The sequence below is a fragment of the Amia ocellicauda genome, chromosome 18, assembly GCF_036373705.1.
Source record: "Amia ocellicauda isolate fAmiCal2 chromosome 18, fAmiCal2.hap1, whole genome shotgun sequence".
NCBI classification, from domain to species: domain Eukaryota; kingdom Metazoa; phylum Chordata; class Actinopteri; order Amiiformes; family Amiidae; genus Amia; species Amia ocellicauda.
Window position 1 is genome coordinate 9,201,491 of NC_089867.1, and position 12,247 is coordinate 9,213,737.

General features: G+C 37.5%; 1 protein-coding gene across 9 annotated transcripts in view; it reads left to right on the forward strand.

Moving 5' to 3' along the window:
• Positions 1–12,247, forward strand: part of triob (trio Rho guanine nucleotide exchange factor b) — a 148,360-nt gene that overhangs the window by 107,751 nt on the left and 28,362 nt on the right. For 6 of the 9 annotated variants that reach the window (XM_066690422.1, XM_066690427.1, XM_066690424.1 and 3 more), the window contains exons 22-35: positions 147–269; positions 1,020–1,214; positions 1,335–1,450; positions 2,310–2,376; positions 3,725–3,834; positions 4,250–4,319; positions 4,901–4,990; positions 5,872–5,964; positions 6,525–6,636; positions 6,906–7,096; positions 7,211–7,312; positions 9,020–9,049; positions 9,150–9,289; positions 9,475–9,574. In XM_066690422.1, coding sequence (XP_066546519.1) covers positions 147–269; positions 1,020–1,214; positions 1,335–1,450; positions 2,310–2,376; positions 3,725–3,834; positions 4,250–4,319; positions 4,901–4,990; positions 5,872–5,964; positions 6,525–6,636; positions 6,906–7,096; positions 7,211–7,312; positions 9,020–9,049; positions 9,150–9,289; positions 9,475–9,574 — 1,539 coding nt within the window. The remainder of the gene's footprint in view (positions 1–146; positions 270–1,019; positions 1,215–1,334; positions 1,451–2,309; positions 2,377–3,724; positions 3,835–4,249; positions 4,320–4,900; positions 4,991–5,871; positions 5,965–6,524; positions 6,637–6,905; positions 7,097–7,210; positions 7,313–9,019; positions 9,050–9,149; positions 9,290–9,474; positions 9,575–12,247) is intronic. The other 3 variants (XM_066690426.1, XM_066690428.1, XM_066690430.1) reach the window with 1 other exon arrangement.

Genomic DNA, 12,247 nt, shown 5'->3' on the forward strand with positions numbered 1-12,247 from the left:
TATATGCTCAACAGAAGATCAGATTTAATAACTGTATACGTTGAACAAATGCACAGTAAGCCAGGGCAATGGATTTGGGTTTGTCTTTAGGCTGTTTTGTTTTTGTTTCACTCTGAGCCAGTCTTTAATCTCTTACTGTGTCTCAGGCTCTGGAATGGATCCACGATACAGGGGAGTTCTACCTGTCCACACACACCTCCACGGGCTCGAGTATACATCACACGCAAGAGCTGCTGAAGGAGCACGAGGAGTTTCAGATCACTGCGAAGGTGAGAGAATGTGGAAAAGAAAGGCAAGGAGCCATTGCCTTGGCTTTCTCAGTGCCTGTGTCTGGTAAAACCAACAAAGCAGTATGTATACCCTCTCAGAGGTGTATACATATACGCTCCCACTAGTATAGTATAATAGTATAAACTCCCACTGACCGTTTAGCACATCACTGTGTTGTCTGCATATATATTGGTATTAAGCTGTAAGGCAACTATAAACAAAACCACAACATACTACAGCTGTCATTCTACAGTTTTCCTTTTAACTCATTTGATCTTTTGTGGCTTTTATCTGAATGCACATTTTCAACATTGAACCTTACTTATTTTCTGGAAACCCCTTTTATTCAGGAAGAGAACCAGAAACCATTTTCTATCATGTCAAAGGCTGATGACTTTTTGACTGCAAGAGTCCTAAAATGTACAAATGAATAAATCTAATCTGAAGTCAGATTTTTAGATACAAATAGCCAAATCCTTTGCTGGCTCTATCCATTCTCATTCTGTCTATTATAGAACCGTTGGCTGTTTACTAGAAAACAATATCTAGAGCTTAAAAAGAAAAAGAAAAAAGGACTTGCTTGCTGTTGGTCACGTGATTGTGTTTTCGTCTGGTCAAGTTGGCTCATGTTTAATTGTGTGGCGTAACACAATTCATTGTACTTCAGAGCCCCAGTGCTCTGGCATTTCATTTTCCCTGCTAATACCAACCCCCCCCCCAACACACCCTCTCATGCTTTGTATTGACAGCAAACCAAAGAACGGGTGAAATTGTTGATACAGCTGGCTGATGGCTTTTGTGACAAAGGGCACGCCCATGCAGTGGAAATAAAGAAATGGGTAACAGCAGTTGATAAGAGGTACAGAGACTTCTCCCTCCGCATGGACAAGTATCGCACATCCCTGGAGAAGGCACTGGGAATTTCATCGGATTCCAACAAATCGGTACGTTTAGGGCTTACGTTTCTTCTGCAGGGGTGGAGTGGGGAGGAGAGGAGGGAGATGGAGCTGGGCGTTTAGCCTGTGCTGGGCTCACATAATAAACGCTGTTTCCCTCGGTGGCAGAGCAAAGACCTGCAGTTGGACATCATCCCTGCCAGCGCCCCGGGGTCAGAGGTCAAGCTGAGGGATGCCGCCCATGAGCTCAATGAAGAAAAGCGCAAGTCGGCCCGCAGGAAGGAGTACGTCAGCTTTTGGACTTGTTTTGCTAAGACCTGAGCGAATCCATCAAGACATTTTAAGGACATGATAACAGGACATAATTATTAAAATGCAGATTTGGCGATTCTCAAAATGAATTTATATTTTAGAGAGAAGTCATGATACCTTTTTTTTGTGCTGTTTAGTGGCATTCACTGAACTGTGTTGTCTGGTAAGCAGCCTAGTTTGTCAGACAGGAGGCCTTGACCATTTTAAAACAGTGCATGTCAGGCTAAACATATGAGAAGATGCAGCCTCCTTTGCCCACAATACCTTGAATTTCTCGGTTATGAATATGGAATGTCCTATCATAATGCTTGGGATTTTATTATATAATCGTATATTTCACAATATTTAAATAAATGTACGGTGAACTGTTGATCTGCATTGATGGCCATAGTTCATGACTTTATGGGAAAGTACCCGCTGGTCTGCAAAAAAAAAAAAAAGAGAACACAGACTGAGGCTGAATATTATACAGATCTTGACTGTTTCATAAAAGTATTTGACATGAGATGCAGCTGCTTTTCTCTGCGGTAAAGTGAAGTGCCTCCTAGAATACCTCTCTCCACTGCGATGGATTTATACATGCTTGAAGTAATTACATGTCACATTCCATGGGTTTGTCTTCTCTGAGGTCTACGAGTGCTTTTTCACCTTGTGAAGAGAGATCACCTTGTCTATAATGGAGTTTCTGAACAGCCCTAGCCTTTTATTTTTGTATTACTATTATTCTGACTGAATAATCATATGTAGAGTATTCTGATAAGATAGGACTGCTACTGAAAGATACCACTGAGGGTCTGCATATCTAATGTGTGTCCTAAAATGTATTCTCAGATTCATAATGGCTGAGCTCATTCAGACCGAGAAGGCCTATGTCCGGGATCTCCGAGAGTGTATGGATGTAAGTAACACAAACTAATATGCCAATAGCCTTTTGGACTTGGTTAGTGCATGTTTTCCTTTCAGACTTAATTGTTACAGATGCAATGCAGTGACCCTAAAGTTACTGTATCTGAGATGCGTGGCTTGAGAGAATGATCTTGTATGTAAACCTGTGTGTGTTTAGGTATAAATTAAATTTCAAGGATATCCGCATTAATTTTAATGGTCAGATCCTGCCTCAAGGACGGTCTCATCCAGACGCAATCATTGCATGTGCCACTTCTGACCTGACGCACGCTTGTGATGCTGTTCTCAGGTTTGCCTCGGATCAAAATAAAAGCATTTTTGCATGGGATTTGTTAATTAAGATTTATCAAAACAATAAGACATCCCTATATAGATTGCTGCCTGTAATAAGCTGTGCATGTATGTGTGTATTCCCCATTTAATCCCATTTAAACCATGCACTTTACTTCTTTAGCCATGTTATATATATTTATAGTCTATAAACTGTTGAACACAGCTTAAATGTTTCAGCAGATTTGAGCATCTTTACACCTAACTATAAGTCACAGTTTTATCATGCATAAAAAATCAGTACATTATTTATACATGCTTTAGGTTACATAATGATTTGCCACCATACTCCGTTGATGTTCCTACCACAGGTTGTGTGGGCAGACAGCAGCTAAACTAGCTGATGAATATAATCAAAACACATTTTGCTTTCCTTTACGCTCTGTGCATCTTCTTTAATGGCTGTGCACGGCAACATCACAGGTTATTTTGCAGTGATTTAATGACCAGATGTGTTCGGATCTTTCTCGCAGTGTCTGGTGCGAAGGAGTTGACTGATACTTTAACTGTTGCTTTTTGGAGTAAATTCTAATTTGACGCCACCACCTTTTTAGATGTATTCTGTATAATACACATTAGCGTTACACCACCAAATTGTTTTCATTTGTTAAAAAATAAAAAAAATGCATCTTTCTCACATGAATTATCCATTATTTTGAGTACATTCATTTTAAATGTACTAAATTCAGTTAAATTCCAACAAAGCTCTGTAGTTTTCTGCATTTTCTCAACACACCTGAATAGCAACCAGCTTCAAAGATTAAGATTCTGCTTTTTGATCAAAGAATAAGTTTTACTAGCAATACATTGATATGGACACTGACTTAAACATTTTGTGAATTATATATTTTGTGTACATGTTTGCAGATTATCAACCATTACTTCTAGCTCCACTGAAATGACCAAAACCAAAGTCCTGATTATTTGTATTTGCCGTATTGCTGTGTAAGAACCCATTGTATGTTCCCAACTCGACTTCTATATTAATCTTTTGCTTCCCCTGTTTCCAGACCTACCTGTGGGAGATGACCAGTGGTGTTGAAGAGATTCCTCCTGGCATTGTCAACAAGGAGCACATCATCTTTGGAAACATGCAGGATCTCTATGAATTTCACCACAAGTAAGTACACTACGTACTGCACACATCACAGGCACAAATAATGAGCTGTAGGAGACGTCATACGTTGATGGCAGTTGAAGCAGTGTAGTCAATTTGCCTGCAAGACAAAGTGAAATGAGGAGTGAAACGCAATCAATCCCAAACCAAATTATTATGATCAGGTGTTGCACTGTGAAAAGATTACGGTTTAGCTTCTCATAGACTCGCTAATAGTGTACTTGACCTTCTCTTAGTTATGTAGCATGAAGTTTCAGGTATGATGTCAGTACTGAGGGGGGAAGAAGGTCTGTACAGGTCTTCTGCTTCATAATTCATTCATGCATTTCCTTCCTTAGGTTATTTCTTATTTAGGGTGCATTGACAGGCTGAAACCCTGATAAACATTGAATTTAATGTTGTTTTTTTCTGCTTTCAGCATTTTCTTGAAAGAGCTGGAGAAATACGAACAGCTGCCAGAAGATGTCGGCCACTGCTTTGTGACTTGGGTACGTCAGTTTGGTCGCTGGGGGTCAGTGGGTAATGATAACGGTAGTTGTTACCTACAGTACTTGTCAGATGTTTACTGCCTGCATTCCCTTGGGCAAAGCAGGGTTTATTATTTTCCTATCTGTAAATGTTAATGTACTTTATCTTCCGGAGAAATTGGAATGCCAGAATATTTCTGCATTTTTTTTTTAATTATAGCATGACCAGTATTTTATTTAAATATTTCAGTATAGTCTTCTCATACTTTATAGAATTAATTAGAAAGTCAGGTTGCTTGATAGGATCTCTAGAGTTATGGGAAAATATCTAATGAAGGATTTGGCTTCCTTGTTATTTGTGGATTTCAGAAAATAGATAGACCATACCATATAGTAAAGAACTGCTATAGCTGACCCAATTACAATTAAAATTAACTGTTCCATTGTTTATTTTTTGGACTGTGTATTACATTGAATACCAATTATTTATCTTAACATAGTGTCAGTGATATTTGTTGATTATGTTTTTATTTTAATTAAAATACAGATTCAGGTTTGATTTGATTTCTGTAATGTTAAATATGGTTTATTTTTCTTCACAGGCTGATAAGTTTCAGATGTATGTTAACTACTGCAAGAACAAACCAGACTCAACTCAACTTATATTGGAACATGCTGGACCCTATTTTGATGTGAGAAGCTAATGAGAAATGCTATTTAATGTAACATGATACAAATAGTCAGTAGGTTAGGGATCAATACTCTGTTATACTGCAAGCAGATTATTTTCAAATGAGTAATATTAATGTATGCAATAGTTTGATTGCCAGTGGCATGCACAGTTTCATTATGCTTAGATTGTAGCATTGTGCCATTAGTTTTCTTTGCATTTCATACCTGTATATAAATATAATTGCAAACAACTTAGGAAAGACATTGGTTTGTGCATAGCAAGAAAAAAGATTGTATCTGTGTTGGTTGTCTTTAAAAATATTTCCTCTATGAGTTACTTTCAAGGTATGCAAGGTGAAGTTAAACCACTGAAAAATCTAATTATGAAAACCCTTTTTATAAGATGGAATTTTAAGTAGAGTTTGTAAAGCTTGGTGCACTTCATTAAAATAATTCACTCTGACAGAAATTGTGGAAATCAGCAAAGCATTGACAACCAAAGAAAGCTATGACTTAATCCCAGTGTCATTTACAGAAAGTGCTGTATTGGCCTTTCAGAAATTAAACAGTTGAAGAACAGACACATTTGAACCATAGTCTGTTTAATGTCTTAGTATAGGTAAGCTGTTAACATAAGAAATTAATTCTCTCAAAAGTCTAGAGGCAGTTAAAAAAAAAAAAAAAAAAAAAAGTTAGTGTTCTTGATAGGTTTTAAATTAAATTGTTTCCAGTAGACTTTCTGCTTATGTAATGTCTAGGGAGAGTGTGGGAAGGAAACTGTTGCTTGAGAAATTGGAAAACAATCAGGCTGTGCAGATGGATGTAAAGAGGTTTTATTTATTAATTTTGTTTGGTTGTTAATGTATATTTAACCACTGTTTCATGTTTTTTGTCTTTATAGGAGATCCAGCAAAGGCACAGACTGGCCAATTCGATCTCCTCATACCTTATCAAGCCCGTGCAGAGAATAACTAAATATCAGCTTCTTCTGAAGGTGCTTAGGTTTCCTACTGTATTCGTAATTACCCATACCTCACCTCTGTCATGTCTTCATTATCAAACTGGGTTCCGATTCTAATAACCGGCTATAATAACACAAAAGGGGAAACTATGTACGTCAGTGTAGGCCAGGTTGTTACTCTTATGGTGTAATTTAATTACATTAGAATGACTATGATACTAATGATGGTACGTGTGTATAGTCAGGGGAATCAACGGAAGGATGTGAAGAGGATCAGTGATTATGACAAGGGGGGATGTCTAAGGGCAATACTATAAGCAGATGAATGCACTAATTGAAACTCAATGCTAGTCATTTTCCACCGAATGTAATGGAAAAGGGTACCTTCGTTAAGCAACTCAGAATAGATGTCTTAACAATTTGTTTTCTGTATGTCCACAGCTCTGGATGTCTCGTTTTGTATTCATCAGATTGATAAGTGTTTTCTAGCCTGTTGAAAATTAAGTGTTTTTTATTTTAAGCTGCAAGGATGCAAAAATATACAACGGCTCTTTTTAATTTAGTTTTCTATTGTCTTTTCTGTGATTCGCTAGGAACTTTTAACTTGCTGCGAGGAAGGGAAAGGTGAGATCAAAGATGGGCTGGAGGTCATGCTCAGCGTGCCAAAGCGAGCCAATGATGCCATGCATTTAAGCATGCTGGAAGGTAAGGCCAAGACATGTTACGTGCCCACAACGAGCTACACGTTCTGTTTTAAAAGTAAAAAGCACTTCTAGATGTGTTCTAGAAGACCAGTCTCTCTTTCCTTGCAGAAGTGTCGTGTACTTTGAATGCACTTGTGACAAGACTAAACCTCTTTAATCTTACTAGCAGTGAAATTACACTTTCAGTGCTATTCACACCTTGTAGTCACAGCTGGTGAAGCGTGGAGGCCTGAGTTGAATATATGTATGTAATGTTCCCTTCTGTTGCAGGGTTTGATGAGAATATTGAATCTCAGGGTGAGCTCATACTCCAGGAATCCTTCCAAGTGTGGGACCCCAAGACCCTCATCCGCAAGGGCAGGGAGAGGCACCTGTTCCTCTTCGAAATGTCCCTGGTCTTCAGCAAAGAAGTGAAAGACTCCAGTGGGAGGAGTAAATACATCTACAAAAGCAAGCTCTTTGTAAGCACACAAGCAACGCTTTTACATTTTTATGAATTGGCTTTGAGTGATATTCAACGAAGCCCCTCTTGATTTCCCCTTCTTACCATGAGAGATGTTTCTTTCTGTCTTCAGACTTCAGAGCTTGGCGTCACGGAGCACGTGGAAGGGGATCCGTGTAAATTCGCTCTCTGGGTGGGCCGGACTCCCACCTCAGACAACAAGATCGTCCTAAAGGTACCGGTATCCTCGCAATCCAACCGAAATGAGCACAGCTTACAGCACAGTGTGGCCTGCTTGCATGCTTGTGTTGTGTTTGTGTTGATGTCCTACTTCAATGACATCCAGCTGTTCTGTGAACTCAAAGCCACTTCTCTTCTCCATTCATCAGTGGTTTTTTAGAAGTGTATTGTTTGAACAAAACGTTTTCAAGTCTGCTAACTACTAACTACACTAAGTCTGAAATATTTCTAATACAGTCTAAATAGAAAAAATGTTTGTATCTCTGAATATTAAGAAGCCATAAAAGGATAACATGCTTTAACCAACAAAACTGATATTTTAAACCCTTCAAGAAGAAATTAATTGTATCTGTGCATGAGACTACTGACTGCAGACTGTCTTATAACAAACCATAGAAATAAGATCATCTTCCCTTGTCAACAGATTTGTAATTTAATCCTGTTCTCCAGGTTCAGTACATTTATAAGCACTTCAGTATGTTTTTTGTAGCAAAATGTAAAGGGATGTCAATGTGTAATGCTTGCAGCTGAATGGACAGTTTTTAATGACAAATGCATTGGATAAAACTGCCCCCCTCCAAGGTGGTAATTAATTTTACTAATATTGACTGAGAATGATGTCATCCTCTCCCAACTTTATTCATTTAGTACCTTGAAAGGTTTATTTTTTGCTGGAAAAGCATGTTACCTGGTTTTCAATGGAGTTAGGTCAATAGGGGAAAAAATATGTACTTGCACCAAAAGTGTATGCATTATAATTGTAAGTTTTACAAATTGAACATTTCATTTTAATCTAATATGATGCATCTATATATAAACAAAAAATAAATAAAAAATAATCTGGAAGACAAATGTAACAACTGGAATTGATCATATCTGGGCATTGAAAACAGTTGAATATTTTCTAAGTCATTGCAATATCCATCTAGTTAAAAATGCTCTGAATAATACTCTAGCAGTGCTGGATAAGTAAAAGCCTTTTGCTTTGAGCTCAGGCCATTGTTAAAGTTAATTGACCCACTGACGAGGAAATCAAACTTCTTAAATACCCTAATCCTCTTCAAACTCAGAGTTAATATTAATCTTTTAATAAGATAATACACTGTTTAATAAGGCGGAACTTTATTATTCTAGTCGCAATTATATTTCAGTGGGTATTGTTTTTGTGTAACAGTTTCTATATTCTTTAATTGAAATAAGTCATCCAAATTTGAATGGGACACATTTGGCATGTCCTGCATTTCTTCTTGTTGCTTTTTTCTGGATGCAACAGTCTGACAATAAGCAGATCAAGCCTATTGAAGGATTAGTCAGTTTCTGTAATACTTCTATGACTTTGATTATTTGATCATACTTTCTCTTCCTACTTAAATAGAATAAAATAATTGTCATTGTTAACAATTTTAACAATTTGTTAAAAATCAAAGGGGGAAGAAGTCATATACTATTGAAAGCGCTGCTTGTTTCATAGTGTGTATTTCTTTTGTCATCTCTGTAAGGACGGAGGACAGTGTGTGGGGTTGTGTGTGCAATGCCTCATCACGGAAGCAGAATATTTAGAAACTATCAATTATAATGCATCAAAAGATTGGGCCTCATAAAGCAGTCTAGTGTGTCTGTCTGTCAGTTATCATCACAGTCTATGTAATGATGTATTTGTATCAAAAATAGTGAAATTCTCTATTCTATATTTTAAATTAAGCCAAGTCAGGGATGCAAACATGGAGCAATGGTGAGTATTATAACTACAGTTCTAGATCAATTTAGAAAGAGAATATTTTTGACTAAAAGCACTAGTTAACGTTGTCTCCCTCCTTGTGACAATCCCTCAGGCTTCCAGCATTGAAAACAAGCAGGACTGGATTAAACACATTCGAGAGGTGATCCAGGAGAGGACAATACACCTGAAAGGAGCTCTGAAGGAGCCTATTCACATTCCCAAAGCCACCACCACTAAGCAGAAGGGAAGAAGGTGTGTACCATTCACTTACAACATTTATAACATACAAAATAAACCGTCTGTATAAGACCCACCCATGTGGTGTTTGCGTTGTTTCAAAGTCATTGTGATTCTGCTGGGACCAGATAAAAGTAAGCTGAGCTACAGCAAACTTTGCTGTTGCGTGTTTGCTAATGAATTTTCTTGTCCGTTTCCAGAGATGGGGAAGATCTCGACAGTCAGGGTGATGGCAGTAGCCAGCCTGATACAATTTCCATCGCCTCGCGCACCTCCCAGAATACCCTGGACAGCGACAAAGTGAGTTCCTGATCTCTTATCTTGGCATACGAGTCCTGAGTCAGGGAGGTTTCACCAGAGCATTTTAGTGTCAAAGGGTGGAAGTTTAATGATGATTATAGGGTGTACACTGTATCACAGGGAATGCTAAATTGTTTTCCTCTAGTCCAATTTAATATCTTGAGGTAATCCAATTTTTAATGTACGTTATAAAGCACTTATCGGTCAGAAAGTGTGGCAGGATTTATTTTTGGTTTCTTTTGTTAAAACTAAAAAAAGATAATACCTGAAATACACACGTCTTCATCACGAATTAGAACTTTAATCTTGATATGCATAGGATTAATCCAACACTATCAGCCTTTTCTAGTTGCACAAGTATCTAGAGTATTGACAAAAACACCAATATTGAGTTACACCTCGAAATTGAAGTCCATTCAGTCACGCTGTGCCTTTAAATCTTGGTAGCATCACCCCTCCCTTCGCTGTAAGCTGCTGTTCTTTGTAAATACTGTGTGGCAGCAGTGGTATACGTTTCGGTGTGAGAGCGGGGCTGTTGGGTTTGTGCTGTATCCGAGCGCTGCGCGTCTGTCACCAGAGATGCTGATGGGATTGTAGTTGATGAGAAGCAGGATTGCGATTACTCTCAGAAGTAGAAAGTTGCTGTTTTTTGTATTCTTGGATTCTGTGAAGTATACATTTAAACGCCGAAACATTAGGTTTAGAGATCTGGAACAATTTTTGCTTTTTGTTTTTCCCTCCCTCCTTGGACGCCAGTGTTCGAGAGGGAGGTACAGTAGTTGTTGGAAGTATATTGAAGTATTGTAGTGCAGCTAACGCAATGGCTGGGAAAGGCATGGGCTCTGTGGCTCAGCTGCTGAGCTCCCTGGCAATGCCTCATTATCAGTGGGTATGTATTCCTGATCACTTTTTATCTAAGCATTTTGAATGTTTCTAGTGCAGGAGTGCTTCTCAAAAGCAGAAGTTCATGATTGAAAAAAAATCACTTCGTATGCTTTATGTAATGTAGAAAATGTATCTAGGTGTGATTAGATCTGTTTCCTTTAACAAATTTAACATTTGCTTTAATACAAAAAATAATATTATTCAATACATTTCTTAAAAATAAAAGCAAATTGTAATTGTAAACTTTAGGTACCAAGGATCCAATAATTGTATTCCGCCAGTTCTTGAAATGCAATTGAAAGTGAACTGACTTCCTTGAGTGGGTGACATAAGTTTTGGCATTGCATCTGAACAAGCTCATGCAAAAGGGATCCATTTTTAGAACAATTAATTCGAGGTCGATGTGATTTTAATTAGTCATTTAACCTCAGCCAACAGTCTTATTTTGCGTTTTAGAATTCAGTCATTCAAGTAGGAGGACAATAAATGGTTTTACACAATGTTTCACTGCAAAATACATCAACACTACTCTTTTTGATTATTTATTCCATACACAGGATATTTCATAAGCATTGAAAATATAACACCTAAGAATGCCAAACGCTGTGTTTTCCTTAATCTGTCTCCTCTTGCAGTACTCTTACATCAGAGCTATCTCTATCATTATGCTCTATACCCCATACAGTTTATACTTCTCTCAAACTGTCATGTTTTTTTTATCCTGAATCTTTGCTTTCACACTTCACAAAATCCAGCTGATTAAAACCAGTCTGACACAGTTCCTTCAAGAACTAGGGCATCTCATTATCACTCCATAATCGTGTTTATGAATTTGAGATTCTGGACTGCCATCCAGTGACCCAAAGCTGAAGTCAGACTGTGCAAGGTGACACTGAAATAGATGTAAGGATTGATAGAACAGTGTTTTACAGAGCTACAAAGTAAAAATCATATTTCAGTTATTTCCTTTTTTTCCTGTAATTGAATTAGATTGAATTGGCTGGCAGTCTCCCCCCCCTTCCAGAGATCCCAAGGTTGAACTTTTTGTATCTGTCGTTGGCATTCTACTTTTCACTGATGAATTTAGACTGTTTCAGTCTATTATTTTTTTAAGATTTGGTACAGAGCATTTTTTATTTTGACGAGTATGAGGTTTCACAGTTTATAATGCACACCACAAAATACAAATATGTAGGAGGTGTTATATTTTACTGTACAGTTTGTTTAGGATTATTTGAAAACATTTTTGAAATCCAGAGTTTATATGTTATATAAGTGTAATGCAGGGGAGCACACTGTAAATACATGTATTATGAAATGAAATGTAATCCCTTTGGAGGAATACATATTGTTTGGTAAAATATGTTTAATGTTGTTCTGAAGGTTTGCAATACAATCTTTCCAAACTATAAAGAGCAGGACAAAGTTTTGTGGTAAAGCTTTCTGAGAACTCTTGTCATGAAGTCTCTTAATATAGCTTGACATTTACCTGTTACTGTGGCAAGATGCATTACTATAGCAACTCTGACATTGGACTAGGGGTGCCTTGCAATATAGGTGCTTAATGGTGCCATTTCTATATTTACGATCTACTGAGTAACCTGCACAGCTCAAATGTGCCATTAATTGAGTGGTAAGACTTTCTTAGAATATGATTTTAGAATGATATTTAATAGCATATTTGCAAGTTTCTTATGATCAAAATATGAGTAAAGCTCTTTTAATCCTTCCTCATGGTTCTGCAGGTTACCGAAAGAGTGAATGGTTCTGTTGAATTAAGATAAAATA